The 16,625-nt window shown below is 40.3% G+C and overlaps 1 protein-coding gene across 1 annotated transcript; it reads left to right on the forward strand.

The window, feature by feature from the left end:
* The first annotated feature begins 938 nt into the window (after positions 1–938).
* LOC141443158 (uncharacterized) lies at positions 939–15,359 on the forward strand. The gene is made up of 6 exons (XM_074108367.1): positions 939–1,100; positions 7,243–9,675; positions 11,525–11,646; positions 12,340–12,516; positions 13,087–13,249; positions 14,864–15,359. Exons 1-6 carry the CDS (start codon positions 1,067–1,069, stop codon positions 15,094–15,096), a joined length of 3,162 nt encoding a protein of 1,053 aa, XP_073964468.1. The 5' UTR covers positions 939–1,066; the 3' UTR covers positions 15,097–15,359.
* Positions 15,360–16,625: the final 1,266 nt, after the last annotated feature.

The following is a 16,625-nucleotide window of genomic DNA, read 5'->3' on the forward strand; positions in this document are numbered from 1 at the left end:
GTAAAATATTAATATGTCACAAAAAACCGGCCAAGAGCGTGTCGGACACGGCCAAAATAGGGTTCCGTAGCCATTACGAAAAAATTAAGTAAATATTTTTCTAAGGATTTCGTATTTTATACGGAATCTTCCAAGTTTAGGTATTTTATACCTTAGGCTGCTGTTTACTCATAAACTACTATATTCTCAAGCAAACTTAGCCGTTATAGTTTTCCTTGAATGTTTGATATACTTACTACCATACTGATTTTTTTTTCAAAATTTTCCACGCCGGTTTAGATTGTAGACAGGGGGGGGCGCTCGATTTTTATGAAAATTTGCACTTTAAAGTTGAATATTTCGCTAACAAATCACTAAATCGAATTTTTTTTTATAAAACGGTTTTAAAAGACCTATCCAACGATACCCCATACTATAGGGTTGGATGAGAAAAAAAAAACACCCCCACTTTACGTCTATGGGACGTACCCTAAAAAAAATTATTTTTGAATTTTTTATTGCACCATTTTGTCGGCATAGTTTACTTATATTTCTGTGCAAAATTTCAGCTTTCTAGCATTGATAGTCCCTGAGCAAAGCCGCGGACGGACAGACAGACAGACAGACATGGCGAGACTATAAGAATTCCGTTTTTGCCATTTTGGCTCCGGAACCCTAAAAAGTACGAATAAAATTATCATTAGATACCTACCCGGTAAAACGGGGTTACTTTAAAATGCAGGGACTACTTTGGAAAACTGTTTTTAGACCATCTGAAGCCTACATAAATTTACCTAACTTTTTACTTCATTTGGTCAATGAGCTCTGAATTTATCTCTATCTTCTTCTGAGTAGCATATTATGTTTTAGTGGCAGTGCATCGTCGTACGAGTAGGATTCCAAAATTTTGGTACCTGACCTTTTCAAACCATAATATATATTAGATACCAAGTTTTCTTGGCACACTGTATTCTAAGGCTAACAAGTCTAGCCAGTGTTTTTCTGGCGGCGTGCGTGGACTGACATATATAATTCTTTATAATATGTGTTATTAAATATCGTAGTAATAATAAATATAATTTTTAAAATGTTAAAGTTCATCTTCGTCTTAGTTTTGTTCGGTGAGTTTTAATTTGATTAATTTTAAATTGGCAGCACGTTTGGTCAACGAAATAATAATAAAAGTAGACATTTTTATTCACCATCACAAACTAAAAACTAGAATAGGTTCACAGACAGATAACATTATTAAGTAAAAAAGCCGTGGTGGCCTAGTGGTTTGACCTATCACCTCTCAAGCAGAGGGTCGTGGGTTCAAACCCCGGCTCGCACCTCTGAGTTTTTCGAAATTCATGTGCGGAATTACATTTCAAATTTACCACGAGCTTTGCGGTGAAGGAAAACATCGTGAGGAAACCTGCACAAACGTGCGAAGCAATTCAATGGTGTGTGTGAAGTTCCCAATCCGCACTGGGCCCGCGTGGGAACTATGGCCCAAGCCTTCTTGTTCTGAGAGGAGGCCTGTGCCCAGCAGTGGGACGTATATAGTCTGGGATGAACATTATTAAGTGAGGCAAAATGGACATGAGACTCAGCGAGGTCGCTAGTTTTCAGTCTCTAACCAAACTTAAATCTAAGATTTTACTCCATTTATTTTAACATTTGAAACTTAACGGTAAATAACAATAAAAATAAAATAAATATCACGGGACAATTCACACCAATTGGCCTAGTCCCAAAGTAAGCTTAGCAAAGCTTGTGTTATGGGTACTAAGCAATGGATAAATATAATTATATAGATATACGAGTAGATACATACTTAAATACATATTAAACACCCAAGACCCGAGAACAAACATTCGTATTTTTCATACAAATATATCTGCCCCGACACGGGAATCGAACCCGGGACCTCAAGCTTCGTTGTCAGGTTCTCTAACCACTAGGCCATCTGGTCGCCCAAGTAAAATTTGCACACGTTTTTAAATGAAACAACGAAACTATTTTAAATTGTGCGAAATTCTATGTATGTATAATAAAAACAATAAATACCGATAGTAAATATGTACATACATTTTTAGTCCATTTGTGTTCGAAATACTTACCGAGAAACGTGTGTTAGAAAAGTATACAATCGAAAAAGAAAGGGAAAGTATGGTAGCATCCTATGTACGGATACTTAGCCGAGAGTAATACACATAAACATAGGTACAACGTAAATACACATAAAAATAAAAAGAAGTAGGTAGGTAACCTAAGATAAATAAATAAATATCATGGGACACTTGACTCCAATTGACCTAGTCCCAAAAACTAAGCAAAGCTTGTACAGTCAACGTCATAAGTAAGTGATTACTTCTGTACCTTGTCGCTTTCAGTCGGTAGGTACACAATTTCGTATGTCATGGCTTTTCAAACATGACTTCAAATGACAAGGTATAAAAGTGATCACTTATTTATGACGTTGACTGTATTATGGATACTAGTACTAGGCACCGGATAAACATACTTTTATATATAAGTACATACTTTTATATATAAGTAAGTACATACTTATACAAGGTGTTAAAAAAATAACGAGCTTCTGCAATCAGAGTAGAATCTCAAGAGCAACGTTGTATTATGGTTGTATTCTACAACTGTAAGATTCAAATTAAAAAAATGTACATTTAAAAATAATAAAAACCAGCCAAGTGCGAGTCGGACTCGCGCACGAAGGGTTCCGTACCATTATCTATTATACAACATTGGACATTAGCAAAAAAAAAAAACCGGCCAAGAGCGTGTCGTACACGCCCAGGATAGCGTTCCGTAGCCATTACGAAAAAATCAAATAATATTTTTCTAAGGTTTTCGTATTGTGTACAGAATCTTCCAAGTTTAAGTATATTTTATACTTTAGGCTGCTATTTACTCTTGAACTACTAATAATTCTCAAGCAATCTTAGCCACTATAATTTTCCTTGTAAATTTGATATATTTACTACCATTCTGAATTTTTTCAAATTTTTCCACCCAACAGTTTACATTTTAGAGGGGGGGGGGGACGCTCGATTTTGAAATCATCTATTTCATTGATGAAAATTTGCACTGTAAAGTTGAATATTTCGCAAACAAATCACTGAATAGAAAATTTGTTTTAGCAACCCACCAATGGTTTTAAAAGACCTATCCAACGATACCCCGCAATATGGTAGGGTTAGTAGAGGAAAGATTTTTTTTTACTTTTTTTTGTGTACCACTGTCGGCGTGACTGATATGTATACTCATGACAAATTACAGCTTTCTAGTACTAACGGTCTCTGAGCTTACCCGCGGACGGACAGACAGACAGACGGACAGACATGGTGAAACTATAAGGGTTCCTAGTTGAGTAGTTGACTACGGAACCCTAAAAACGGATAAAATCAAGTTTGTTGTATGGGAATGGGAGCTCCCCTTAAATATTTATTTTATTTTTATTACATATTTTTGAAGTGATTATAAAATTAAATATTCTGTGAATATTTCAAGCGTCTTACCTGTTGCCGTTAATAATATCAAGCAAAAAACGGTAAAAAAAATCACCTTAGTGAAAGTAAGTCGGGGCAAGCGCGCCGCAGGGGATAAATAATAACGACATCTTACAACCATGGTTTACTAATGTATCGGCGAAAATTATTTAGCAAATTATTAACTCCCAAACTATTTATCCCATATTTTTCTTTAGGCGAAATGTTATTTCCCAACTCAACGTTTCGCACTGATATCATTTCCCAACTAATGATTCGATAAATTATTATTATGCAAATTATTACCTGGAATTTTTTTAAGATGTCATTTATGTTTTCGTCAAATGTATTGATTGGCATACCTTAATTTAGCAACTTATTGAATGGCATCCAACCTACTTTTCTAGTGTCATTTATCCTGGCTGCTATAAAAAAACCTAACATCGAAGGCTAAGGCGGGAGCTACGCTCCGCTTCGCTCCCGCCTTAGCCTTCTGAACCTAAACTATCCAAGTCGCTTCTGTTCCGAACCGTCTTGCTCGCTTGCACAAATCAAATTAAAGTATAGCTTTGCAATGTAAAAAATTGCCCAAATGTTATTTGACAATTTGTTATTTGCCTAAGCCAATCATTTGCTACATAATTATTTGCCACATAAATGTGTGATGAAGTAAAATTTTGCAATGTAAAAATGTTGCGAAATAAAAAAAATGCGAAGTAAAGTTATGCCAAATATTAGTTTGCCAAATGAAACTTTGGCGAAAGGTTGGTTGCTAAGTGAAATTTGGCGAAACATATTTCGCCGAAAAGGCAGTACACCTACAACCGTGCACCTAAGACCTGACCTAAGAAGATGACCTTGACCTGTAAGATGTCCTTAGTAGTGGAATATCAGTACTACTGCGGTGCGCTTGCCCCAACTCACCTTATATATCGAAAATACAAACCGAGACATGGATGCACAGAAAAACCAGAAAAAAGAGACCAGCACTGGGAATCGAACCCAGGTCCTCAGCATTCCGTGCTGCGTGCTATACTATAACCCCTACACCACTGCTGGACAGGAATCTAGACACGAATTTTTCCTATGTTTTTGTTTCACGGGATACCCGTAAAAGTAACAAGTTTGGAGTTGAAATAAAAAATAATAAAAGACTCCAAAAAACCAATCATAATTATATAGTATTTGTTGTTATAACCGCCACAGTAATACATAATCTGTGAAAATTTCAAGTGTCTAACTATTACCACTCAAGAGATAGAGCCCTGTGACAGACGGACGGACAGACAGACAGACAGACAGTGGTCTCAGTAATAGGTTTCCGTCGGCACCCATTGGGTTCGGAACCCTAAAAAACATTAGACGTATTGAAATGACTAATGACTCATTCATCATACAAACTTACGTTTACTGGTGGCAAAAATATATAACTAACAAGTACGCATATTGAATAGTTTGACACTTGACAGAATTATGTTTGCACGACGGTGTTTCCCGAATTCAAGGTCAACAACATGGCTACTTGAGAAACTAGTTTTTTAATCAAGTAAACGATTGTTTAATGCGGAATTATATATTATGTCTGGTAAATACTAATAAGATGTTACTTAATAAGGTCAGTGGTTTTTTATGATTTTGTTGTGATATAACACGGATATTAGCTTTTTGATTAAAAATTTTTTGTAAAAAAATTATGGTGCTTATTCTGACGCACGTTTATGTGACATCATGTAATGTATGTGTGCTTGTCTAATTTAAAATGACGCGTCCCTCGCTCAACTTAATCAGTTATTGACACAGAATAAGTAATAGTATTATGATTAGTCAGACAGCAAATCTTACAATAAACCGCCTGAGTCCAACGGGTTGCTATATCCTCGTTAGACCCAGGCGGTTATTTTTGTATTTGCTTTCTAAGTAGTCATAATGAACTGGTTTAGTTTATTGAGGACAAGCTCAAATTATTGCTCAAAAGTGTAAGAACTCAATTTTGCTCTATAGATTTCGACAATTTGTATGGAAAGACCAATCTTAATGACTGTATTTTTGATTGCTTTGAGTTAGAAATTCCGCTAACTTGCTCGGTTGCACGAAGCGGCCTTTCAGCGATTTAAGACCAAAATGAGAAATCACCAAAATTTAAAAGTAAACACTGAAATTACCGCTTCTTTAAGTGACCCATTTTTTTAATGACCACTTCATTAAATTACCTTAATCTGGGCCGTTGTGGTCGCAATTGTACTGACGTAGTAGAATTGTAGATTGTAGAGATCAAGCTGTCGTTGCTGTACCGTCCGAGACATAGACATTTGTAAAGATTGGACATTTTACTACTTTGACATTTCGCGATTGGGACCGTCCGAGACATAGACATAGACATTAGTAAAGATTGATAATTTTAGAGAGTAAAGATTGGTCATTGAGAGGAAATGGGTAATTTCACCCGAGTTAGAAAAACACACTACTTTTCATTTCGACTGTGAGGAAAGTAAAGTACTACAAAAAGAAGAGAATAATAATAAATTAAATTTACTGATATCCAACCTCCAACCTTTTCGCACTGGCCACTTGCCACGTCCGACAATAAAAAAAATCGAGTTGGTCACGACACGACCAATGAGCTTATATACAAAACTGGAGGTTGAACGCCGAACGAAGAAATTTGACCTTTGTTACTTATTTATGGTGTACTGCCTTTTCGGCGAAATATGTTTCGCCAAATTTCACTTAGCAACCAACCTTTCGCCAAAGTTTCATTTGGCAAACTAATATTTGGCATAACTTTACTTCGCATTTTTTTTATTTCGCAACATTTTTACATTGCAAAATTTTACTTCATCACACATTTATGTGTCAAATAACATTTGGGCAATTTTTTACATTGCAAAGTTATACTTCAATTAGATTTGTGCGAGCGAGCGAAGCGAGCGAGCAAGACGGTTCGGAACAGAAGCGACTTGGATAGTTTAGGTTCAGAAGGCTAAGGCGGGAGCGAAGCGGAGCGTAGCTCCCGCCTTAATTAGCCTTCGATGTTAGGTTTTTTTATAGCAGCCAGGATAAATGACACTAGAAAAGTAGGTTGGATGCCATTCAATAAGTTGCTAAATTAAGGTATGCCAATCAATACATTTGACGAAAACATAAATGACATCTTTAAAAAAATCCAGGTAATAATTTGGATAATAATAATTTATCGAATCATTAGTTGGGAAATGGTATCAGTGCGAAACGTTGAGTTGGGAAATAACATTTCGCCTAAATAAAAATATGGGATAAATAGTTTGGGAGTTAATAATTTGCTAAATAATTTTCGCCGATACATTAGTAAACCCTTATTTATATATTCCATCTCTTTCTTTCACATTTCAAGAATGACTTCCATCGCTTTCTTAACCTAACTAAAGAAAGAGATGGAATATATTCGTGATATAATAAAAGTCAAATTTCTTGTTTCAAACGGATGTTCGGCGTTCAACCTCCAGTGTTGTAGGTATATAATAAGCTCCTTGGTCACGATCACGACGTGTATCTAGATGGCCAGGCCGAAACGTGAAAAAAAAAGTGTCATTGACGTAACTCAATTATCTTCGACTCCGTGGTTAATAGTAAAAAAAAAAATTCCACCCTAGAGAGAAAACGCAATTTTCCACCCGGCTATCTATCCATGAAAATTAAACTTTCCGAACAGGAGAGATGAAAAACATTATTCACTGAGTAGATAAGCTTAAGCTAAGCAGTGCTGCAGGAATTTACTGTTGATTAATTGTTTCAGGACACAGTACATGCTACGGCGACACAAGTGAATCAGATTGGAGGAGTCGAGGCTGGTACAGGCCTCGGCGGAACTATCCTAGTCAAAGCCAGAGTCAAAATGCCTTTGGCATAAGAACCGGTGCTTTCGAAAACCAGAAGCCAGAAACAAGTTCTAGACGGAATCAGGGCTCATTTGGAAACAGCTTCAACCAGAGACAGACCTCAAGTCCATTTGGTGACTTGGGACAAAAATATCAAACTCAGAATGAAGGAACAAGTTACAATCAAAATTCTAAGCGAAACCCGTTCCAGAGTAATGGATTACAATCTCAGACTACATCTTTTGGAACAAATAATGCCCAAAATTATCAAAATGGGAAAACATTTGGTGCAAAAAACAGTGGAAGCTCATTAGAAAATGACTTCAATTCAAATGCACAAATTCGAAACTTATTTGAAACTAGTTTCAGCAATTCTAAACTGAATTATGCGCAGAATATTCAGAATCAAAACTCATTTGGGTTTGGCGTTCAACCTCGAAATCAAAATTCGTTTAGAACTAGTAAAAATCAGAATTCGTTTGGGAATAGTTTTATGCAGAATACTCAGAATCAAAATGCTTTTCGAGCTAACTATAACCAACAAGCTCAAACTCAGAATTCATTTTTAAGTTATCAGAATGCCCAAAGTCAAAGTGCGTTTGGGAGTTATAGTCAAAGTGCTCAAAGACAGAGTACATTTGGGTCTTCTTTTGCTCAGAATCCATTTCCATATCAAAACGTTACAAACAATTTCAACATAGGCAGCTTTGGTAGGGGTGAGAACATTTTTAAAGGTCCCGATTATCTTCCACCATACATAGCCCCTGGTTACTTACCATCTAAAGACCCTACAACGACCACTAGACGTCCTTTTTACACTACTACTACTACTAGACGTCCATTTTACACCACATCTACTACTAGAAGACCATTTTACACCACAACTACTACTAGAAGACCATATTACACCACAACTACTACTAGAAGACCATTTTATACAACCTCTGCAACCACTACAACCAGACGTCCATTTATAACAACCACTCACTCATCAGCCCAACCAGCTATGGCAATGAGTGTACCTCTAGAACTAGAAGACGAACCCACTACACCCAAGCCATCAACACCTTTTTACGAAGAATCATCAACACTGGATGAATTGAAATTTACGGGGCTAAACGAGGTTGATCCAGCCAGTGCAATGAGGGTACCTCTGGAACTAGAAGACGAACCCACTACACCCAAGCCATCAACACCTTTTGACGAAGAATCATCAACACTGGATGAAATGAAAGTTACGAGGCTAAACCAGGTTGCACCAGCCATGGCTATGAGAGTGTCTCCTGAACCTGAACCGGACCCAACTCCTATTACTACTACAACAACAACACCCCGACCAACAACCACCACTACAACAACCCCTCCACCAACTACTACTACAACCACAACAACACCCCGACCAACAACTACCACTACAACAATAACAACAACACCCCGACCAACAACTACCACAACAACAACAACAACACCCCGACCAACAACTACCACTACAACAACGACAACACCCCGACCAACAACTACCACTACAACAACAACACCCCGACCAACAACTACCACTACAACAACAACAACACCCCGACCAACAACTACCACTACAACAACGACAACAACACCCCGACCAACAACTACCACTACAACAACAACAACACCCCGACCAACAACTACCACTACAACAACAACAACACCCCGACCAACAACTACCACTACAACAACAACAACAACACCCCGACCAACAACTACCACTACAACAACAACAACACCCCGACCAACAACTACCACTACAACAACAACAACACCCCGACCAACAACTACCACTACAACAACCCCTCGACCAACTACTACTACAACCACAACAACATCACCAACCACAACGACACCAGCGTCCACTACCCCAGACCCCAACCGCATGTTAGTAGAAGAAACACCAAAAACAACCACAACAAAAGTGCCACCTTTCAATCTATATAAAGCTCCGAAGTACCTTCCGCCCGAAAACACCACATCAGTACCACCATCTCCAGCAATGGCCGTGCCAGTGCCATCAGAACCAGAATGCGACCCCTTGGACCCTAAAACATACCCATACCCCCTTGTAATTGGAATCGACGAACGTGCCGCCCAAGATCCTTGCACGTATGTTCCTGTGAGAACAACTACTAAGAAGCCCTTCGTTGGTCCTGGGTATTTACCACCAGTGGCCGCGAGGGTCGGAAGGTCACCGAAGACCCTGAGATTGGGTGATGTGGAAGGTGCGAGACCGGTGTGGCATGTTGGGCTGTATACGAAGACCACGGCGCCGTATAAGCAGATTTGTGGGGGGTCCATCGTGAGAATGGATGTAGTTATAACAGGTAAAATTAAAGTTTTTTTAAAAGGTCGACCTGTAGTTATGTTTGTAATGGAATCGAACCCCGCATAACTGAGTTTTTTTTAAATTCATGCGTGAAATTACATCATAGAAGGAAAATAAATACGTATAAACAAATAAATATCATGGGCCACTTGACACCAATTGGCCTAGTCCCAAACCAGGGGTTGGACACTCCGCAGCTTAGGTACGTTCGGCCGGTTAGGGGCGCGGCAGTGGGTTGCCGCTTGGCTCGTACGCTGGACGCGTCGCGCGTGATTTACATACATACATACATATCATGGGACACTTGACACCAATTGACCTAGTCCCAAACTAAGCAAAGCTTGTACTATGGACACTAGGCAACGGATAAACATACTTATATAAATAAATACATACTTAAATACATATTAAACATCCAAGACCCGAGATCAAACATTCGTATTATTCATACAAATATCTGCACCGGTCGGGATTTGAACCCGGGACCTCAAGCTTCGTAGTCAGGTTCTCTAACCACTTAGCCATCCGGTCGTCCGGGTGTGTAGGTACCTACTTATTTTATTTTGTAACAATGACTTGAATTCGTCTGTGTTATACTGTTGTGTTTATGGATGTAAATAAATAATAAATAAATAAATATTAAGGGACAATTCACACCAATTGACCTAGTCCCAAAGTAAGCTTAGCGAAGCTTGTGTTATGGGTACTAAGCAACGGATAAATATAATTATATTGATAGATACATACTTAAATACATATTAAACACCCAAGACCCGAGAACAAACATTCGTATTTTTCATACAAATATCTGCCCCGACACGGGAATCGAACCCGGGACCTCAAGCTTCGTAGTCAGGTTCTCTAACCACTAGGCCATCTGGTCGTCTAAGATAGCCTAGTGGTTAGAGTAGAGATGTATAATTAAAAAGAAGATAAAGGAATCGGAATTATAATTTTTCAACATTCCGAAAGATGTTGAAAGGTCGTTCTCTTTACTTCTCTAATTTCATAAGTCCCTTCCTAGTAATAGTTTTGTATGCTTGTAGTTATCTAGTGATACAATTCTTTAATTGGTTGGTCAGAAATAATGTTAAGACATGGTTTCGCCAATACGGAAATCTGTAGTCGGCAAAGGTTATCATCGTCATACTTTGTTGTTATATAGGTATGTTAAGGAATATTTACTTGTTTATTAAAGGTAGTTTATTGAATTCATATTAATACCCACTGTTATCTTTATTCATCGGCGAGCGGGAACCCTGTGCTCTGGGCGCCAAACCGGTTTCGAGTCAACGGTGCCCAACGGAATATGAACGCTCGTGTTACATGATAAGTTTCAATTTCGCGTACAAGTCGTAAGAGTAGGTAACGATTTATACCTGAACTTGACTTTTGTTCAAGAGAGTCCCTAAGCAAAGCTTGTACTAAGTACTTGTACTAAGGATACTGAGCAACGGATAAACATACTTAAATAGGTACATACATACTTAAATACATATTAAACATCCAAGACCAAGACCCGAAAACAAACATTCGTATTATTCATACAAATATCTGCCCCGGCCGGGAATCGAACCCGGGACCTCAAGCTTCGTAGTCGGATTCTCTAACCACTTGGCCTTCAGGTCGTCACAAACAAATCAAAACATTGTGAGGAACCTGCACAAATCTGCCAAGCAATTAAATGGTGTGTGTGAAGTTCCCAAACGGCACAGGGCCCACGTGGGAACTACGGCCCAAGCCCTCTCATTCTGAGAGGAAGCCTGTGCCTTGCAGTGCAGGCCGTGATGATGATGATATTATAGCCAATGAATGATATTATGATTAGCTTACCTACCTTCCAACAGCCGCTCACTGCGTCTGGAACGATGATACACTCCTGGAGCCAGCAGAGAACTACGCGGTCGGAGGCAACAAGATCTACCGCCCGTGGACAGAACCCCACGACAAGAGAGCGCAGCAATCAGACGTGAGTATTAAAATAAATACACTGTGACAATCCTGGTCACAGACACCAACTGTGATGGAATCCCACGACAGGAGAGCACTGCAATCAGAAATGTGGTAAAATAAATACACTGTGACAATCCTGGTCACAGCGACCAATTACGACTGAACACAACGACAAGAGAGCGCAGCAATAAGGCGTAAGTGATAAAATAAATACGCTGTGGCAATCCTGGTCATAGCGACCAATTGTGATGGAACCCCACGACAAGAGGGCGCAGTAAACAGACGTGAGTAGTAAATTACATATCCTGTGACAATCCTGGTCACAGACACCAATTGAGATGTTAGCAGCGTATTGGATTACACCGCGTATCTTATATATTCCACACATTTTTTATTTAGACAATAATGTGAGCGTGCATAATTACGATGTATATGCTCCATACAATACGCTAAAAAGTGCACGGACGCACATTGCTATCTCTTCCTACCTTTATTATATACCATTTGATAGAAATAAATGATGACAAATATTGTGATTCCGAGTACGGCCTATGATCGCTGATCTCAAATTCAAGTCTCTTTCCAGAGAACAATGGCCTTTCAAAAAAGAGTTGTTGGGACTCATGGGCGGTGCTGATCATTTATCTTCAGATTATCTGCATGCTCGTTTGCCTTCCTCTCAGAATAAAATAAAAAATCTCACTTACAGATCAGAGAAATCATAGTTCCACCTCGTTACCGCGGTGGCAAGACGAGTTTCCAAGACGACATTGCTATTCTGCGGCTGGTCACACCATTCAGCTACGCACGGGGACTGCGGCCCGTCTGCGTGAGTTTTGACGACGACTTCGATGCGGAGCAGCTGTCAGAAGGGAACAGTGGCACGGTAAGTAGGTAAAGCAAAGACAATGCAACCACTGGTTTACTGCTTCGTGTGGTACAGAGATCATCCGTTATGGCCCCCGCACATTGGCCACTTAGTGGCGGCCACGCTTAAAAGAAAAAAAGAAAATATTTAATTGCCAACAGTGTTTTGTTGTCGCTTGAGCGACTAGTGGCCGCCACAAGCTGCGGGAGTCGGCCGCGCTCGCACTTGTGGCCGCCAGTGGCTGCCATGCCACTGGTGGCGGCGTGTAGTGGTCTGCTGAACCACTAGTGGTCGCGTTTAGTGGCGGCGACTGGTGGCCATAATGTGCGGGGGCCCTTAGAGCCTACGCAATGGCATACAGCGACCGCCGCGTTCGCGCTCGTTGTATAAGGGAGTAGGGTCTAGTAAAAGAAGCCTGAGCTACACGTTTTCAAACGAAGATTTAATACAGAGATTTCAAACAGTGTATTGAACTAAATTTCGTGAGCATCCTCGATAGAGTAGTAGTTCCAGCCAAAGTCACCTCTATTGGGGCGCTGATTTACAACCATAAAAGTGCTTTATTGTTTTAATATGTTTTGTTTGTAGGTCGCGGGCTGGGGCTACACGGACGACATCGGCTCGCCAACCCAGTTCCTGCTGTGGCTGGAGCTGCCCTACGTCGACATAGAGAAATGTATCGCGGGCGCCGACGACGCCTTCCTCAAGTACATCACCAGCGACAAGATCTGCGCGGGAGAGAACCACACTGGTGAGTGGAATGCAAAAATCCGGTGAAGATAAAGAGTCACCAGTGTCCAATATAGAGAGATCTCTCTCCAGGCAGATGTTATGCCTGTGGACCGAAGTCCGAAGGAAGAGCGTCGTAAGTTGTATATATGCGTCTGAGTGGAGAAACTTCTATAGCGCCATGTAGAACTCTGTTGGAGTTTCTATATGTGCTTACTAGATGACGCTAGGAGTCGCTACATCACCTATCCACTCGCAATACACTTTTGCCAACTCGTCTCGTCGTTGCCTGCCATGCCAAACGCTCTCATTTTCTTAATGAATAGAGTTCAACTCGGAATTCAAAGCACGTAAGTGGTTGTATATTTTTACATTAACGATATTTTTTATTTTAATCGGTGATCAACTGATCAGGATCTAACCTAACCTAACCTATAGGCTTCTACTTCTACAGGATAGTCCTGAAATATATCGCGAATAGTTTTAGAAAAAAAACATTCTCCCATTCTCCCATATGATACAGCTAAGAAATAAATTATTTGAGAAAATATTTTCGACGAAAAGCCAGAATCAGGCTGCTTCAGAAATTGCGTACAGTCGAGTTCAAAAATTTGTGAGCACAAATTTGTTCAAAAATATCTGAACATGACTTTTGTTAGCGGCGTAGGAGCGAGTACAGATATTTTTGATAAAATTTTTGTTCACAAGTTTAGGAACTCGACTGTACAGTACATTTTCTAAAAGTTATGTAGGTAAAGGTAGTGCAACAAAGATATGAATACATCCAGTGCAATAAATACGTATAAATAAATATATAAATAAAGTTTTTAAAGTCTATGTTAGTATATCTGTTTATATTATTTGTTAGTAATTAGTTTAAGTATTATTACAAAAGTTTAACTATCTAATATTATGTATACATATAAAAATATGTATACACGACCTTAATGTTCAGGCAATAAAGTCCTGTATACATCGTTTTGGCACTTCAAATTAATGTATATTTTTGTTGCTGACTGTACGACACGTGGTTTGCGTCTACAATGCGTCGCATACGTCGGCACCGCCCGTGGCAACTATACTTACTGGTGGGCAACCCGAGAACTATATACCGAGTGTGGCCTGTAATACGAGCAATAAATTAAAACATAGATCGTATTCGTCAAACTGAACAACATTAGTTCAGCGACTTTTAAAAATACTTAATGGAGTCTTTAGATTTTCCCTTTTTCATACAAATCAAATACTGCTATCAATGGACGCCATCTTAGAATACAACTGACATCGCCTGTCACCCTACAAACAACAAGCATTTTGCTTTACATTGCTTCTTTGCATAAACTTGTGTAATATTTTTTTAAAAAAATATTATTTTTGAAAGTCGCTGAACTAATGTTGTTTAGTTTGACGAGTATGATCTAAGTTTTAATTATTTTCTCATATTACAGGCCACACCCGGTATTTGAAGGCAATCTGGCCCAGTTGACTGTGCATCACTCGTTGACACCACGTTGTCCACTAGTGACCATTGTTTGGATCACCTAGTCGCCTGCTCAACTGAAAGTTTGAGTCCAGTTGGTGCCACAGTGATGTGGAGTTGATTAGTGTGTCTTCTTTAAACACATCATTTTTTCAGGCAAAGCCCTCTGCAAGGGCGACAGTGGCGGCGGCCTGGTGTTCTGGCACAGCGAGGGCGACCTCGTCACGCCGTACTTGCGCGGCGTGGCGTCGGCCTCCGCACGCGCCGACAACAAGGAGTGCAACGTTAACGTGGTGGGGGGGTTCACGCAGGTCACCGCACACCGCCGCTTCTTGCAGCAACACGTGCCCGACATCGACCAGAACTGCAGATACCATTACTTCAATTAAAAGATTATGATTCAGTTCTAGACTCATTTCAAGACCCTTTTACTAACTATTTTTGTCTTTATCCACTTTTGTCTATCTCTATCTATGTCTATATCTCCGCCTGTCTACGTCCTCAAGTCTTTCATCATCATCATCATCATGTCAGCCGCTCTCCACTCAGACCGGTCTTGTGCTTCGTCTATGGGCTATGTGTTACATATGTGTGCGTGGCTGCGCCCACCACCGTCCTTTGCTTTTTGAATAAACCAGTGCGCTAACAGCAAGCCGTAGTTTCACTCGCTCCCTTTCGCATATTTATCAGTGGCGACGAGTGTGCGCGATCTACCCGTGTTGTAAAAAAAGTAAAATGTCCGCGGCTACGATTGGAATTTTAACCAATTTCGACCACAGTGGACAAGATTGGAAAACCTTTAAGAGTAGGCTTAACCAATATTTTATAGCGAACGATATAAACTCCAATTCAATAGAATCTGACAATCCTGTAGACACTCCAGCCTACTAATATAAACACCGGGCTGCCTAAGGCTTTGTGATGTGACTATTATTCTTTTTTGATTCCTTTTAGATGAATAATTGCAACAACAGGGACATATATAATCAAGTGTGCCACGATAGGGTGTCTTAAATATGTAGAAAATTGACAGATTCTATTGAATTGTACTTTAGACGCAGCAGAAGATGCGACGGGAACTAAGAAGCGAGCTATACTATTGAGCGCACTCAGCGAAAGTACGTACAAGCTAGCAGCGAACTTGGCGTTACCAAAGGATGTGGCCAACGTGCCGTACGAAGACATATTGATTCTTCTAGATAAACATTTTACGCCGGTAAGCGTAGGATTCGGAGAGCGCCATAATTTTTATGCAGCAACGCAACAACCGGGCGAATCCCACACCGATTGGGCGCGAGATTGCGCGGTTTTGACCGCACAATGCGACTTTGCCAATGTTGGGGAGGCGCTTCGCGACGCTTTATGATGGGCATGTTGCCGTGTCTGGAGAAGGAGAAACTGTACGCGGAACAGTTAAAGGATTTAACACTAGCCAGAGCGGTGGAGCTAGCGGAGACTTTGCGATGCGCTCGCGCTGGCGCCGCGGGCCTCCGCGGGCTAGCGCCGGCTCTTACCGATCAGCTGTTCAAAATTTCTAAAGACAAGGACAAGGTGCAGTGTACGGTTATGTGGTCTAAACAAACATAAAGGGCTAGCGAGTTGTTTTCGAAACTACACGGAGGTAAAAAATCACTAAGCTCGACTTATCAATGGCCTATAATCAGTTTGTATTGAGTGACGAGTCACAAGCGGTAACATGTATAAATACCCATCGGGGCCTGTATAGGTACCCGCGTCTAGTGTTCGGGCTGGCCAGCGCGCCGGCTGTGTTCCAGCGCGCCATGGAGGGGCTGCTGGCCGGCATGGACGGCGTGCTGTGCCTGCTGGACGACGTGCTGATCACGGGCCGCGACACGCAAGAGCACTTGCAGCGGCTGCACGCAGTGTTAAGAAGGTTACGATACAGGACGCCGGGTTG

Source organism: Choristoneura fumiferana, chromosome 26, assembly GCF_025370935.1.
Source record: "Choristoneura fumiferana chromosome 26, NRCan_CFum_1, whole genome shotgun sequence".
Classification (NCBI taxonomy): domain Eukaryota; kingdom Metazoa; phylum Arthropoda; class Insecta; order Lepidoptera; family Tortricidae; genus Choristoneura; species Choristoneura fumiferana.